The sequence below is a fragment of the Sesamum indicum genome, linkage group LG14 (assembly GCF_000512975.1).
Source record: "Sesamum indicum cultivar Zhongzhi No. 13 linkage group LG14, S_indicum_v1.0, whole genome shotgun sequence".
Classification (NCBI taxonomy): domain Eukaryota; kingdom Viridiplantae; phylum Streptophyta; class Magnoliopsida; order Lamiales; family Pedaliaceae; genus Sesamum; species Sesamum indicum.
In genome coordinates, this window is record NC_026158.1 from 172,217 (window position 1) to 188,099 (window position 15,883).

General features: G+C 37.3%; 2 protein-coding genes across 4 annotated transcripts; one reads left to right on the forward strand and one right to left on the reverse strand.

Annotated features, from left to right (window-relative positions):
* On the forward strand, nucleotides 2,135–6,824 carry LOC105176541 (probable WRKY transcription factor 2). 2 transcript variants are annotated; one of them, XM_011099371.2, is made up of 6 exons: nucleotides 2,135–2,486; nucleotides 3,381–3,908; nucleotides 4,493–4,675; nucleotides 4,961–5,745; nucleotides 5,815–5,973; nucleotides 6,083–6,824. In XM_011099371.2, the coding sequence occupies exons 2-6, from the start codon at nucleotides 3,450–3,452 to the stop codon at nucleotides 6,654–6,656; spliced, it is 2,160 nt and encodes a 719-aa protein (XP_011097673.1). In that variant the 5' UTR covers nucleotides 2,135–2,486; nucleotides 3,381–3,449; the 3' UTR covers nucleotides 6,657–6,824. The 2 variants fall into 2 exon arrangements, with proteins under 2 accessions (XP_011097673.1, XP_011097672.1); XM_011099370.2 differs by having other exon boundaries at nucleotides 2,136–2,486; nucleotides 4,934–5,745.
* On the reverse strand, nucleotides 7,433–14,320 carry LOC105176542 (chloride channel protein CLC-f). 2 transcript variants are annotated; one of them, XM_011099372.2, is made up of 9 exons: nucleotides 13,757–14,320; nucleotides 12,633–13,035; nucleotides 12,147–12,341; nucleotides 11,034–11,488; nucleotides 10,821–10,925; nucleotides 9,462–9,695; nucleotides 9,104–9,310; nucleotides 8,677–8,909; nucleotides 7,433–8,007 (listed from the first exon to the last, which is right to left on the reverse strand). In XM_011099372.2, the coding sequence occupies exons 1-9, from the start codon at nucleotides 14,156–14,158 to the stop codon at nucleotides 7,926–7,928; spliced, it is 2,316 nt and encodes a 771-aa protein (XP_011097674.1). In that variant the 5' UTR covers nucleotides 14,159–14,320; the 3' UTR covers nucleotides 7,433–7,925. The 2 variants fall into 2 exon arrangements, with proteins under 2 accessions (XP_011097674.1, XP_011097675.1); XM_011099373.2 differs by having other exon boundaries at nucleotides 13,717–13,846.

Here is a 15,883-nt window from a genome sequence, read left to right on the forward strand (position 1 = left end):
AGTATACCATCACATAGCAAATATGATATACACTTACTTTATGATTGATTTAGTTGCCAAACCTGATTCAAGTAAGACTTTTTCATCTAAATAATATAAATATTGATATATGATGTCGGCCTCAATATTCATACTTGTACAATTATTAAAAAAAAAAAAAAACCTTCATGTTTTTTAGAATTGTCAAAATAGGTCAAAAACAATTGTCATACACGGAGATCAGGTCCCCTAAGCTCCTAGCTAACTGTCGATATCTCAACGGACCAATGAAGCTCCTAGTTACACGTCATTTTAATGTATCTTATTCAAATATAAAATCAATATAAAACGTATACGTAATGCATTAGTTTCGAGATTTTTCATTGTATTTTGTGTAGTACTTATTTTCTAATTACGAAATTATCGAATTGAGCGTTAGAGAATCGTTGCTGATTTTAGTCGACCCAGTGTGTAGAACTTCAAATAGTAAATCACCTTATGTATGGTCCTAGGACTTGGTCATCAAGACAACCTTATAGACATTCAATCAGTATAACACGCAATAAATAAAAAAATGTTATGGATAAGTAATAATTAATAAAAAGATAGATAAGGGACAAGTGGTTCCAAATAAATGGTGTGAAATAAAAGCATAGAAAGAGGGTTCTTTTATTTGTCCATTTGCACACTTAGACGGCTAATAATGGCTTGCTTTCAATCTAAGCCTCTTTTAATTATTTATTTATTTAATTAATATAATTTAATCTACACAGCATTTGGGACCATTTAACATAACCAACACTATAATTATGTTTCTTTTTTTCTGCCTCTATTATTTATATTTCTTGAGGGTTCCGACATACCCCCTAGAAAAAAAGGGAAAAATAAATAATGACTGGTGACGCTTTGGAGGGGACGAAATTTGAGACGCTTTGAGTATACGGAGCGACCACTGAATATAATAGCCACCATTATCGTGGAAGATATTAGACAGAGGATTATCAGTGTTAATCTATCTCTTTCTGTTAATTCATGTGCGTTATATAGATTATGGCGTATCCCTTGACCTGTCGAGGGAGAAACCACCAGTTGAGCACTGTTGTACTGTACGATCTTATTTTATTAATGAAACTTACATTTACCCAAAAAAAAAAAATAATAATGACTGCAAATTATTTGATTATAATCATTAACAATGTTATTTGAACATTATGAAATGAAAAAGAAAACAAGTGTTATTATTTTATTTTGATTATTACTAATTAATATACTAGATGAAATATGAATTTTTATTATAACTGTATTCTATAATTAACAAGTGAAGACTTGTGGCTAAAAATTCACGATAATGGTTTAGTCATATCTAAACGGGTAAATTACAAGAACCCCCTTGAAGTATGTCATAATTATAAATACATTTTTGTTGTTTGAAAGTTCTCATAGAACTAGCGACTGTATCACTAATATCCTCCCATAATGAGCTATCATTTATTAGATGACCGTTAATTTTTAAATGAAATTATTTATAATTATGAAAAATTTAGATAACTGTTAAATTTTAGTATTAATTTTATTGTATGGACCACCCCACACTTAATACCTCTCACCGTTACAACTTACTCTTTAACTCCTACATTTAATTTTCAATAATAGCAATAGAATTATTTACCTGTTACCAAAAAAATTGAGATTGGAATTGTCTGCAATTATATGCCATTCCTAATTATTGAATTCACCAATAATTCCCCTGCCTTTTAATTACTTTTTTGCAGTCAAACTTCTCGAATCCAAATGGCGGGTTCTGATTGGCTAGTCAAAGAAGTTAAATTCCAAAACAGGGCCCACAAGACAAGGGCAGGCCCAGCCCAGAAATTGAATTATAATAATATTATAACTATAGGAAAATAATCAATTATGTATATATACTGATATACAAAATACAATTTTTACTCAGAAATGATGATTTATGATATATTATTTTAGTTTTTTATTGTGTTGTATTATTTTTTTAGACATGTGACGTATTAATTTATATGTGTTATTTTTATTTATAATATATTTTAAAATTTTAAAAAAATATTATTATATATATACGAATAATACATACTATTCTTGAGAGAAGGCTACTAATTTGACAGTATCAAAGGGTTTCTCACTCGTCACTGTATTTTTCTTTCCTAAAAGGTCCCAAGAAAACATAATTCCCAAACAAGCCCATTTTTCCCATTATTGATTTGGATTTTCAAATAAAAATCTTTCATTTTTTTGCTTAATTTCATCAGCGCATGCAATTCTTGCCAACTGCTGAGCTGATTTCAAGAGAGTGAGAGAGAGAGAGAGAAACAAGAAAGTAGAGAGATTTTATTTCTGTTTTGCTCATTTCTTCCAAGGAAGAAAGAAGTCTTTTTCTTTCTAATTGTTTTTGGGTTTGTCACTGGATGGGGAAAGAATCCCATTAAGCGGAAAAACAATCTGACTGAATCTTGATTGCTCTATGTTTTCCTCAGGTAATACGAACTTGACTGCCTTAATCTTTTCTGCTCATCATTGCCAAATGATTGGGTGTTGTGCTTGAGCTTTTTTCGCTATTTCTTTTTACTGTTTTTGTTCTCTTGAGGAGTTAATTGTCTGGGCCATTGTTGGTTTCTTCCTTCAATTGAAGTTGCATCCCCTTTTTGCAACTGATGATGGTTCATGCACGGAAAAGTTGGGGTTTTTGCTTTTTTCGGTTTGTGTTATTTTTCACTCTTTTTGGTGTTGTTTCCTAGTTTGTTTGGATCTTGATGCTTTATAGGAGTTGAAGAATGGGTTCCCTTTTTTTCTTTTCTTTCCGTTTTTTTCTTTTCTGTGTTGAGATTTATGTTTGTGATCTCTCTGAAGATTGAGACTTTACTGGATAATCACCCTTTATTGTTGGGTTTTGGGAAGATTTGTGTATGCAAATGCCTGATTGAGTAATTGATTGCTCTGTGCAATTACTGATATTAATGGTTGGTGAACTTTTGTGTAATTTAAGGTACGGTTGGCTTATATTGGTTGTGTTTTGTATGGATTTGAAAAGTATTATTGAATTAGTTCTTTTCAGTTTCTTCCTGCTATTTGAGTAGATACACTGAGGATTTTGTTTGTTACTAATAGGAAACAAATAAATGTATTACTTGAGGGGGGGATAGGGTTCTTGAAGAAGGGTCTCGGGTCTCCTATTAGTCATTTGCTTTCTGTTTATGTTTGAGCTAGTTTTCTGTATCTCTTGAATTATGCTTGTGGGAGGTGGAGGAAATAAATCAAGAGTTATTTCTAGTTAAGGGGTTTCTTTAAGCAGGGAGAATCTGCTGATAAACATGAAAAACATGCATCTTACTTATATTTATTCTTTTCTTATGTCTATTTTTGTCTTTCAGGTTTTTCGTCTTTGTATCCAGCTTCTTGATTTTGATTATTTTGAAGTGGGAAAAGTAGGTTAAAAATTCATGGGTGGGTTTGATGATCATGTTGCTATTATGGGAGATTGGATGCCTCCGAGCCCAAGTCCAAGAGCCTTTTTCACATCAATGATCGCCGATGATGTTGTGGCACGGGCAATTGCAGACTCTAGTGTTGAAAATGAAGGTCGCCCTCCTTTTCTGGGTCCTGAAGGACACAGTGCATCTGGAAGTGCCGATCGAAATGATCTGAGGCAAGCTAGCACAGTAGGTGATGAAGCAAGCAACTCAAATTCACTCAACGGACCAAAGCTGAGCTCCCGAGGAGGCCTTATGGAGAGGATAGCAGCCAGAGCTGGTTTCAATGCTCCGAGATTGAATACAGAAAGCATTAAACCAGCTGACCTTTCTAAGAACCAAGAAGTTCGGTCTCCTTATCTGACAATTCCTCCCGGTCTTAGCCCAGCAACTCTGCTAGAATCTCCCGTTTTCCTCTCTAATTCACTGGTGAGATTTTGCTGGAGTCTAGAACTTCTGGCAAATTATTAAGTTTCCTTATAAAAGAAGAAACTTCTTTGAATTTCTAGATCGAATACTTTAAAGAAGACATAGAGACAAGCTGATTACCTGCATGTTTGGGTGTGTTTCTTGTATGTAGCTTCAGAATTCTAATGGTGAATATTTCTGTTTGTTTAACTTATTTTTGCTGAGTGGATTAGCTTGTGGAATAGTCTGCCGAGCGTTGAGCATGTCTCTATTGGTGTTTTGCTAAATCATTGATAGGGTAGTAAATGTAAATTAACTCCTTAATCATTGAAATAATTGCATGGGGCTGGTAAGTTAGATCATTAGATCATTGTGCAGCTTAATTTCTCATTTGATGCTGGCGGCTGTAAGTTCTTTTAATGAACAGAAATAACAACAATTATGTCCTATTCGAGTTATAATATCTTTTCATTTCTTTGTTATACCTTCAAAATTCTACAGTTGTACTACAACCCATAGTTCTATTTCAGTTAAAGCTGTCAAATGATTGCATCAAGTTCTTCTTGATAAGGTGATAGATGTTCAAATATTTTTCTCTTTTGCAGGTTCTGCCATCTCCTACAACTGGAAAATTTTCTTTTGCCCCGAGTGGAAACAATCAGAACTCTATGTTGATGTCAGATGATCCTGACAAGGGCAAGGAGAATACTTCTGGGGATACCTCATCATTTGCATTCAAACCTATTCCTGAATCCGGAACAATCCCATATTTTAGTGCAGCTAACAAAGTAATTCTCTCTCTCTCTCTCTCTCTCTCTCTGTGACACACACACTCCCACGCACAGGTACGCGCGAACAAACACAGGTATATGTTCATTTGTGCATTTGTGTGCCTGCCTCATCTCAATTATGACATGAAACATGTCATTTTTATATTTATGGATTACATCTAGTTTCAAAGTAATTGTTTTTACATGTAGTTAGAATTCCATGTGTGAAAATCCAATATATTGATTTTATTTGGCTCTTGCTCTTTAATTGACCAGGCATATGATTCTGGTTTTGCTCCTCAGTCTTTTCCGGGTGTTGGGGTTTCTGCTCGTTCAGATACCTCGTTTCTGCATCGAAGTGCAGAACCTCCAGAGATCCAAACCTTCTCTAAACCACATGCGGAAAAAAAGGCAGGCAGCAATCTCTCGTCGGAGCAGACTTACCATTCTGTTGGTTTTGCAGAGAACTCCCCACCTCTTGATGAGCCACATGGGGATGATGGAGATCAAAGGAGCAGTGGAGATAATATTGGTGGCAGCCAAGCCGAGGATGGTTATAATTGGAGAAAATACGGGCAGAAACAAGTAAAAGGAAGCGAGTATCCTAGGAGTTATTACAAGTGCACGCATCCAAATTGTGCAGTCAAGAAAAAAGTGGAACGGTCTCATGAAGGTCATATCACTGAGATAATTCACAAGGGAGCCCACAACCACCCAAAACCTCCCCCCAATCGCAGATCAGCCTTTGGGTCCTCAAGTGCACTGAGTGACATCCAGCTTGAGTCTGAACAACCCGGGACAGATGCAAATGGTGATCTCGTCTGGTCAACTGTACAAAACGGGAATGCTCCAGGAGCCCCAGATTGGAGGCAAGACAATCTTGAAGCAACATCCTCGGCAGAATTGGTCCAAGAATACAGCAATGGAGCTACTTTCCAGGCTCAAAATGGTGCCCAATACGAGTCAGGTGATGCTGTGGATGGTTCTTCTCCTTTCTCAAATGATGAGGAAGATGATGATCAGGCAACACATGCGAGTGTATCATTAGGTTATGATGTCGAAGGAGATGAATCAGAATCAAAGAGAAGGTTTGTACATTTTTCTTATTTAATTTATTTGTTTGGTGAATTGATACAAAGGCTTTTTTGAAATTCTAGGAGAATTGAAACTTATGCTTCGGAAATGAGTGGGGCTACCAGAGCCATAAGGGAGCCAAGAGTTGTGGTCCAAACGACCAGCGAGGTGGACATCCTCGATGATGGGTATCGTTGGCGCAAGTACGGGCAGAAAGTTGTGAAAGGAAATCCAAATCCAAGGTTAATCTCTGGTTTACTTGTTATTCATTCATGAATGTTATCCTAGGAAGGAGGAACTTGAATTAGAAGTCAATGTAAGACAATTGGTGATCTTTTGGATACAATGCAGGAGTTACTACAAGTGCACAAGTGCCGGTTGCAACGTCCGGAAGCACGTTGAGAGGGCATCTCACGACCTGAAGTCCGTGATAACTACATATGAGGGTAAGCACAATCACGATGTCCCTGCAGCCCGTAACAGCAGCCACGTTAATTCCGGGGGGTCAAACACACTTCCTGCACAACAAGCTCATGGAGCTGCTGTTTCAAGTCAAGTACACCGACCCGAGCCTTCTCAAATTCACGGCAGTGCAGCCCAGTTCGAGAGACCTGGGCTGGGCTCATTCAGTCTCCCAGGTAGGCCGCAGCTCGGATTGGGCCCTGGCTTTGGGTTTGGGATGAACCAAGCAGGGCTAGCTAGCCTGGGACTGGCTAGGTTGGGCTGTAATCAAAGCAAGTTACCAGTATTGCCAGTTCATCCATATCTAGGACACCAACCTCGACCGATGAGTGGCATGGGTTTAATGCAGCCAAAAGCAGAACCCAAATTGGAGCCTCTCACAGATTCTGTATTGAACTCGTCCCACAGGTCCTCAGTTTATCAGCAGCTCATCAGTCGATTGCCGCTTGGACCACAAATGTAAATTTTTGGAATTTTTGTCCTTAAGAAAGTTGACGTACTAAATTTTATACTCTCAGTTATTGGTATTTTCATTCGCTCTTTATTGCATTGACAGAGAAATATCTGTCCATTGAAATTTAGATTCTTTATTAGATTTAAGTTTGAGCAATATTCAAAATGAATAATTACACACGTATGGCCTTTTCACAGAAACTATTATGTTTTTTGCACAATTACAGAAATTATCCTTGATGGTCAAAAGGAAAAGGTAGTTTGTGTAATGATGTTTTCTTTTCTTGGGGGTTGTAATTTTTTTAAAATAAGGATAGTTTGTATAAATAATATCAACATTTTTTTGTAGGTGTATGTTTAATTATTCAAAAGGTGGAAATAATTTATGTAAATAGGTCACAAATTAACAAGTGTAAATGTAAATATCCCTAATCAAAATCATCTTTGCATTGAAGCTGATGAGAGGGCAGTGGTTACAAGTGTATATCCCTTCTGAGAATCAAAATTATGGGCAATATGTTTACCCTATCTAAATAGTACGTTGAAATTTGCTGACTATGATTTTCCTTAGAATTGTATTCTCTTCTACGCCTACTGATTACTGCTAATTATAAATTTGGAAAATTATCTAACTTTCAATCTCCTGTGTATTATTAATCCAATATCCCATACAAGTCCAGTTTTAAGTTGGTTTTGTTTATGACACACTCTCATTTTTCAACTTGGCTTCTCATAGTGAAGTGTAACAGCAACTGAGTATACCATACAAAACCTTGCAAGAGGAAGTATGTTATAAAATAACAACTCAAACTTCAATGAAATTTTTGAAGGGCAGTCATTACAAGAGGGAAGTATGTTATACAGAAGCTTGCAGAACGTATATTACAATGTTGACATGGGATCTTGGATAAGAATCTAGATAGCTCCAGATTTCAGAGATGGCACTCACAAAAACCCCTTCAAATTTCCTGTCATGAATAGTATTGTATTTTCTGTCTCGATTTTCCCTTTGTGTGTAACTCCTTCAATTGACATTTAAACTGCCGGAAAATATCATGTACAATAAGCGTGTTCTAGATTACACCTAAGGTAAGTGTTGGAACATCAATCATTGCCATAAATCTATCCTCAACACAAGAAGAAGCAAACATGATGTGTTCCCTATGCGCCCTTGTGATACAAAACCGCAGCGGAAAATAAGATTCCATCATAAGAACTTCAGGTACCTTGGCCCAGGCACATTGGGAAATTTTCATGGCTGATTATAGATGGTCTCATGTCATTGATGGCCGTTTGTTATCATCTTCACAGAATCATCTTCCTGTGGGTTGACCGACTTCAGATGATGATTGAGTTCATCTCTACAGAAGCCAGAAGCAATCACAAGATTTCAGAAACTTAAAAATCAAGCACCTTTAACAAAGAAGTCTGCAGCTAATGCTACCTACATATAAATGTTTGTGGCTGTTTATTTATAATTCAGAGATCAATCAAATGTAATTAGAAGAAAAAAAAAGTTTGAAAGAGTAGCCCTGCCTATGACCATGTAGCAACCTGACAACTTGATCTCCAACCAACAAAAGATGTTTCTTATTATCCATGCAAAGACAGTAGACACACACACACAGACACAAATTAAAAAAAGAGGAGGATGATAATTGATAATTAAGTCCCGATTGAGGATGATAATTGATAATTAAGGCCCCATTGAGGAATCACACACTGGAACTCGACAAACCAAAGATGTTTCTTATTATCCATGCAAAGAGCATGCAGTACACACGCATTAAAAAAAGAGGAGGATGATAATGGATAAATACGGCCCAATTGAGGAATCTCACACTGGAACTTGTCAAGTTCCAACATGCAGAAACAAAAGGAGCATCCAGTTAGCTTTATTTGCTTCTTAGTTTCTAAGCAGGTAAAGCATGCACATTTCAATTCAAGCATAAAGAAAAAGATACAAATATATCTATATCCGCATATGAGCATGAGACGATACAAAACAATATTCTGAAATTAAAGAGCACCTGAGATAACTCCAGATCGAATCATAATAAAGAATAGCCACAGCCCTGCGTTTTCTTTCTCTTTGAGCATCTTCAGCACGCTTAATTACAGGTAATTGTTTGATTCCCTTAGCCTCCATTAGCTGCTTGGCCATTGCCAGATCAGTGTCTGGATAACAAATCAAAAGTCCACGCTCCCGTCCACGATAGTTTATCCCCCGAGTGAAAATAGAGGAAACAGTGCATGTGTTTACCTGCAATTTAGTTCATGATCACTTTGATATCTCAATGAAGGATGATTTCTAAATAGTGGAAATCGGGCAGGAAAGACTACCCAACAAATAGAGGTTTATTACACAGGATAAAGGCCAATGAGTAAAATTTAATTCCATATGGCACTAAGATAATCTAAATAAAATAAATTTAAAGAAAAAAGAAAAAAGCATACATCTCCTGATTCACTGACAGAAGCATCACTAGATCTTTGGGATAAACACCTTCTTATGTCCCCGTGTGTCAAAATACCTTCCAAAGAATCTTCAGCATCAACAACAAGGACACAATGTTGCTGACCATCTCGCATAATGTTTAGAGCCTCTCTCACAGTTTGGGTTAGAGAAACTTTCAAATAATTGTTTGACATAGCCTGAGCAACCTGATAAGAAAGGAACATTAAAGACTAAATTATTTATGTTCTGTCAGAAGCTCCAAGGTTTTAAAAATAAATAAAAAGGGAACAAAAACCAAATCTGCAAAACTTGGCTTCTTTTCACAAATGAGTTCCAACAGGAAAGGAAAAGACAGACCTTCGTAGTTTCCAGTAAAATATCAATATCTGTTGGTTGATAGTTACTGGAGGTGCATATAAGCGAGAGTTCTATATCATCCCTTTCACCAGCTTGTCTCCAGATACCCTCATTTTCGCCTTCAGATGGTGAAACAACATGATAACCTCGTGCAGTACTCTTTGTATCTGATACCTCTGTCTCCTTTGCAGGAATTGTCACAGAGGGTACCCATATTGCTAATCCAACTGCCCCCTGTTGCAATAGGTAAAAGTCAAGGAATCACATTACAGATATACACTACCTAAACAAACATCATAAATTTACTTGACTTTAACCAATAGGGCATGCGAAGATTGCTTGATAGCAATCCATCAATAGCTCAGAACTTAGTTGTTTATTATTTCATATGTTAAATGAAGCAATTAGCAAAGGATGCAAGATGTCAATAATATTCCACTAAAACATGAAGTGTTTCGAAAGTCCTCCTTAGCATAGATAATACTTCTCTGTACAAAGGACCTAAGTTTCAGTTTTAGAATTCCTGCCTGTTAGAGGGTTGTCCAAGATATATCAATGCTCAAGCAAATATCTTGGTGGTATTCGAGAAGAAGCTAAAAAGAAACATAAATACTGTATCAAGACAACATCCAAAGCCATATATGCTTAGTACCGAAAGGCTGATAGCAAGCACAGGATATTACCTCCATCATGAATAAATAAAAACAAAATATATGAAGGCAGTCGAAAAATAATTTAATTACTCCTGATTTAGAAGAGTTATTAACCATATCAGAACTCCATTTTTTGAAGCTCCTATTCCCAAATCGAGTTTGTACAGAAAGACTTGGCTTGCAGATTCTACTGATAGGAAACTACTGGTAACATAAATGTAAGATGGTTAAAGAGCAAACTACTAAAATGGTGATCTAATGGTTCAGCGAATAGCTTTCCACTTGAATGTCAAAAGTCGAACCTCACTAAGGAAGTAGGACCTATCACTTTATGTAGTGTTTTATGGGTTGGTTGTTCTCGGCTTAAATGCTTGATATGGGATTGAGGCTTAATCCTAGAGTGCTGGTGGAGCTACAGTGAACAAGCTCAGCATGTTCCGCTAAATTTTGGCTAAGAAAACATTTATGGATGTTAGGTTCTCTTAGTTGCGGTAGCTACATGACTTGACCTACCCTTTACAGAAACAAAAAAGCCAGTAGAGAAAACATCTACTTAGTCAGAGAAAATGGAGCTAAGATGGGTAACCATGTAAAAATCAAAGGTTGAAACATGAATTAATACTACCCTACTGTAGGCACATCAGGCAGCTCTTCACGAGAACACAACATGTGGACCGAGTCCAACACCTGAGACAGTAAATCTTACCATGAGGGGAAGCAAGATTCTATAATCTTTAGTCAGCTCAAAGAGAAGAAGAACTGAAGTTAAAGGTACTGAACAAACAGAGGCTAATGTTGCAGCCATTCCCACCTGCAGGAGGACTCAGAAGTGATAGAAAGATAATGTCACAATCAAAATAGCTTGGAATAATAAATAATCAGAAGTGAATAATAAACCTAAACTAACAGAAGATATTACCAGTGCATAGGCCTGTGGCTCAGCAATGGCTGCATTTCCTGGAATAGCAGAATTAATAAGCTCTCCAGCGGAGCCCCCAAATACTGCACCAACAGCAGCACCAATCATCAAACTTGGGGCATATAAGCCACCTACAAGGCCAGACCCCTTACATAGAGCAGTGGCAACAACTTTTGCTGCAGATAATTGAGCTAGAAGCCAGATTCCAGGAGCCGATGCAGTCTTTCCAGTATGCAAAATTTCATCGACGTTAGTGAAACCCCAATACAATATTCCAGGATACCTTAAAGCTATCAGCCCAGCTCCTAAACCTCCCAAAGCAGGACAGACTACATCTGGAATCCCAAATTTTTCTTTGATGAAATGAAATGCCTTAGTGAACCAATCCAACAAGCGCGTGAAAACCACACTTACTACTCCGCATAACATCCCCAATATAAGGTACAAGGGTAGCTCTGAGCAAAGATATGAAGAATTCAATGGTCAGTGTCATCAGAAAACTCTCTGCTAACAGAATAAGACAGTAAACTGCAACACACAAACTGTTCATAAACTCATGTCGCACTTTGACTTTTTCATTTCAAAGAAATCTGTCACGTGATTGACCCATGGTTTAAGAAGAGTGACATCTATAGAAGGAGAACAACACATTCTTCATGCTGGAAAATTGAAGTCATAAAGTAATTGAATTTTGTTTCAAGAACAATGCAAAACATATTGCTTTCAGTTGATGAATAACTCGTGTTGACATGTATAACTTTATGATAGAAATGCAAGAACTAATTCTCATTTGAACCACATCCATCATTTGACTGATCTTGGAGTAAGAATGGTTAGTCAATTTAAGCAGGAAACCAAGCGACCAACACATAGTTCTGCTGCACAGTAATTCAACTGTTTTACTAAACGAAGAGCTACATCCCTTCTGAAACGCAATGTACTATAATTATATAACATATATGCTGACAGTACGTATATTTTCTATCCTAAAACACAAAAACAGTTGATTCCAGAAGTTCATGGACAGCAGTTATTGTGGTCAAAGAATGAAAGTAATCAGACAGCAGCCTCAAATATGATCAGTTTTCCAGAAACTAGAATCAGATCAAATACCAGCAGCAGATTTCAAATCATACGTGGGCACTGTGAAAGTCTGCATATCCCCAAGCACAGCATTTGATACAGTGGATGAGATAACAGAGGCCAATATTATCATTGCTGTTGTAAACGGAGGAGAGTTTTCAGCACGGAGAGGCCTCAAAACTGTTTCAATGGCAAAGAAGCACCCAGCAACGGCTGCATTGAAACCTGGAGTACGCGTGGAAAACTTATGTGACAGGACGATCATAAATATTGATTAAAAATAAAAGAAGGAACAATATATCCCCATCTAAACATTATGGAAGAATTTAAGCACTAAGCAGGAGCCAAGACGGAACAAGCTCAGTCATCCTAAATAGACAAAAGAAGAATAAAGATAAGCAGCAGAAAAAGGCAATTCATGATGCAAGACAGGATGAAATATTACATAGAGTCTGCAAACGTTGAACCCAGATCAATGACACAAAACATCACACCCAATACAGACGAGGGCAATACCTGAAGCAATTCCAGCAGCTGCTCCAGCAGCAACAAGAGCAATTCTCCTTTCCCTATTGCTTTCCATCATTACTGAGAATCCATTAGCACATGATTTTCCAATATCAACACTAGGACCTTCAGGACCCAAAGAACAGCCAGTACCCAAAGTTACAGCAGCCTGGACTGCCTTCACCATCGGGAAGATTGCTGCAAGTACGTCCAAGCGTTGTCCTTGAGAAGAGGTGGACTGCTTTATCTGACCCATAATTTCAAGAAGACCATGCAAAACACCCACAACTACTCCGCCCAAGACTGGTATCAAAAGTATACGGTGCCAAGTATCAGCTAGCCTTTGTAGCCGAAGCCAAGCAGCACCTTCATTTGGTGTACCAGCCCACGCCCACTCATGTATTACATGAACCTGAATGGAACAAATTCAGACATCATCATCCTTTGAACGGGCATAAGGTAGATTCTTATCCAATTTCAATGCAATACAAAAAGTAAAGCAAGAAACATATGAGTTCACACTTAAAACTCTATTCAAGTACTTTCAAATTTTGCGTTTCAATAATCATGCATACTAGCATCGAGAAGACCAAAAGGATGATAAAAATCCAAGAGTTCAGCCTCATGGATCTGCACATAAATCAGCAACCAAAAGCCACCATGACCAATAACAGAAGTACCCCCAAAACTTCCATATTTTAGTCATGTCTTTACAAAAACCTTTAAATTTAGCAATCCTATCAGCCTACCAACTAAAAGGGCGCCCAGAACATTCCTCTTGAAATATATACTTCATCCAATATACAGCCATCTAACTACCTTACACCACAAGCACGTAACATATTAGTAGTACAGGTCATCATCTCATTCACACAAAAAGTACATGGATACGAAGCTGCCTCTTACCGTGTAATTCCTCTCAAACCCATTTTGCAATATCATAACTAACACAAAAATGCCACCCATTTTAGTCAACTCGCCCACCATTTCCCATATCCATTTAAAGACTTAAGTTTTGCAGAATCCAAAGTAGCAAGCACTATAAATCAAGATTAATCATACAAGCAACAGACATAAATTAGACAAAACGGACCATCAACAGAAAAACAAAATCTTCCAACTTCTGAACTAACCCCACGGTTAAAAGCAGCGACACAAAGTCCCGTAGCAACCCCAAGGAGGCATCCAAATAGCAGCAACGCCCACTCCGGCGGCGCACTTTCCGTTAGAATATCATCAGCGGCAGCGGCATTGGCACTAACGCCGTGATCTGAAGGCGCAGGTGAAGAAGGGGAAGAAGAGGAAAGCCGATGATGCTCCCTATCAGGCCGGAGCTTGACGCTCAACCTACGCCCCGAACCCGACAATCCGCGATCAAAACGCTTCAAGAGATCCGACGGAAAACACCCCTTATTGCTGGTATTACTATTCCTGGCCGGGGACAGCGCGCCTCCCCGCTCCAGATCGCCTTCGGATTCGGATGAATTTGACCGCAATAACACAGCGCGATCGCCAAACTCGCCTCCCGACGACATCTCGCCACCGCCTTGATTCTCAAAACACCATTCCCTGATAGAGAATTCGCACGCACACCACCACTACCAGGGGGGTTTGGGAATTCGTCTCAACAGATTTCGCTCTCTTTTCACGTTATGTGTTAATGGAGATTTTCTTTTCTTTTCTCTTTTTTTCCAAATACCGGAAGAATAATTAATGGAAAAAAAAATAATTATTATAAAATCGTGCTTCTCTCTCTGTGTGTGTGAAAGTGAAAGTCAAACCCCCCAATGCAATGGTTTGTCGGTGTCGTCCGGTGGCCGGTGCCCCTGCCCCTGCCCCCACCCCCATTGGTAAAAATTAACAAAATTTTTGGTCTATTTTTACACTCATTTTTAATATAATATCTAAACAATATTAATTAAAAGGATAATTATATTTACAATACTTAATTAATCATCTATTTATATAAATTATAAATGTATTTTACATAATTATAATAATTACTCACGAAAAAGTCAAAAAATAATAAGGGTGTATTTGGATTGATGAATTTGAATTTAAAAAAAAATTAAAGAAAGAATTTCAAATAACTCCATTCGAAAGGAATTTGCAATCCATCCATATTAATCAAAACTTAATTAAAAATTCAAATGGAAGGATTTAAAATTATTCAAACATATTCAAATGATGTACTTCAATTTCAAAGTTTTCATTTCTATCTCCACAATTCTTTTTCTCGTGTAGGATGTCACTTTAGTTTTGCCACATTTTATGCTTATTTACGGGTGTGTGTGTGTGTGTGTGTGCGTGTGGGTGTGTGTATGTGTGTGTGTCACAGTAAAACATGTTTTTCTTCCATTTTGAACATAGAAAAAGTGAGGTGTTGCTTTTATCTTCTGCGTCAACGAATGTCATTTGCGTCTTGTTACATTTGTCATTCTCCTTCAATTTCTAAATCTTAATTTCTATCTTCACAACCCTTTTTCTCATGCAGGATGTCACCATAGTTTCACAAGATTTTATGCTCATTACGGGTATTGTTTGTCTTTGTGATCTGTTTATGTCATTTGCAATATTTTTGTTTGCTTGCATAGATGTGTATTCTTATTTTTGTTAACCTGATATGAAAGAGTATTTATTGAAATAAAGAGCAATAACAGGACAAGAGAGAGTGCATTGTCCCTCTTCTTTTGTCCTTTCAATATATCTGGTTAGCAAGAGTGCTCTTGTATTGATTTACTTTACTAGATGGTATATAGTGAGAGAAAATGAGTAGAGGATTGATAAAATCGCATAAATGCCTTGGGTGGTTATGATCTGCTAACCAATTTTTGAATTGGTTACGAGCGACCACTACAAATGTTGTAGTTTTGAACTCTGACTTTGGTATGTTTAGCCATTTTGATTTCCTTTCTGTTAATAGCGATCTCTATAATTTACACTCTTGAATCACATGGTAATTTCTGTAGCATAACCTTGATTTTCGGGTACTCGCATGGAAGAGGGAGAATGGTCCTTTTGCTCAGGAACAATTAATCAGTTATATATGCTTTAGCTGATACTTGACTCATGCTTGTGCTTATATGTGGCTTACTGTTTATCAGGTAAAGAGATAATCATTCACCTGCCCAAGTTTCTGTAATTTTTCTGCCTTCAGGTACTTATGGGCAGTTTCATACATATTTGGTTTACTTTCTGATCTCATGTTCCTTTTGAGCAGTATGGATAGTTGGATTATCTTGAAGGTATTTTTCTATTTC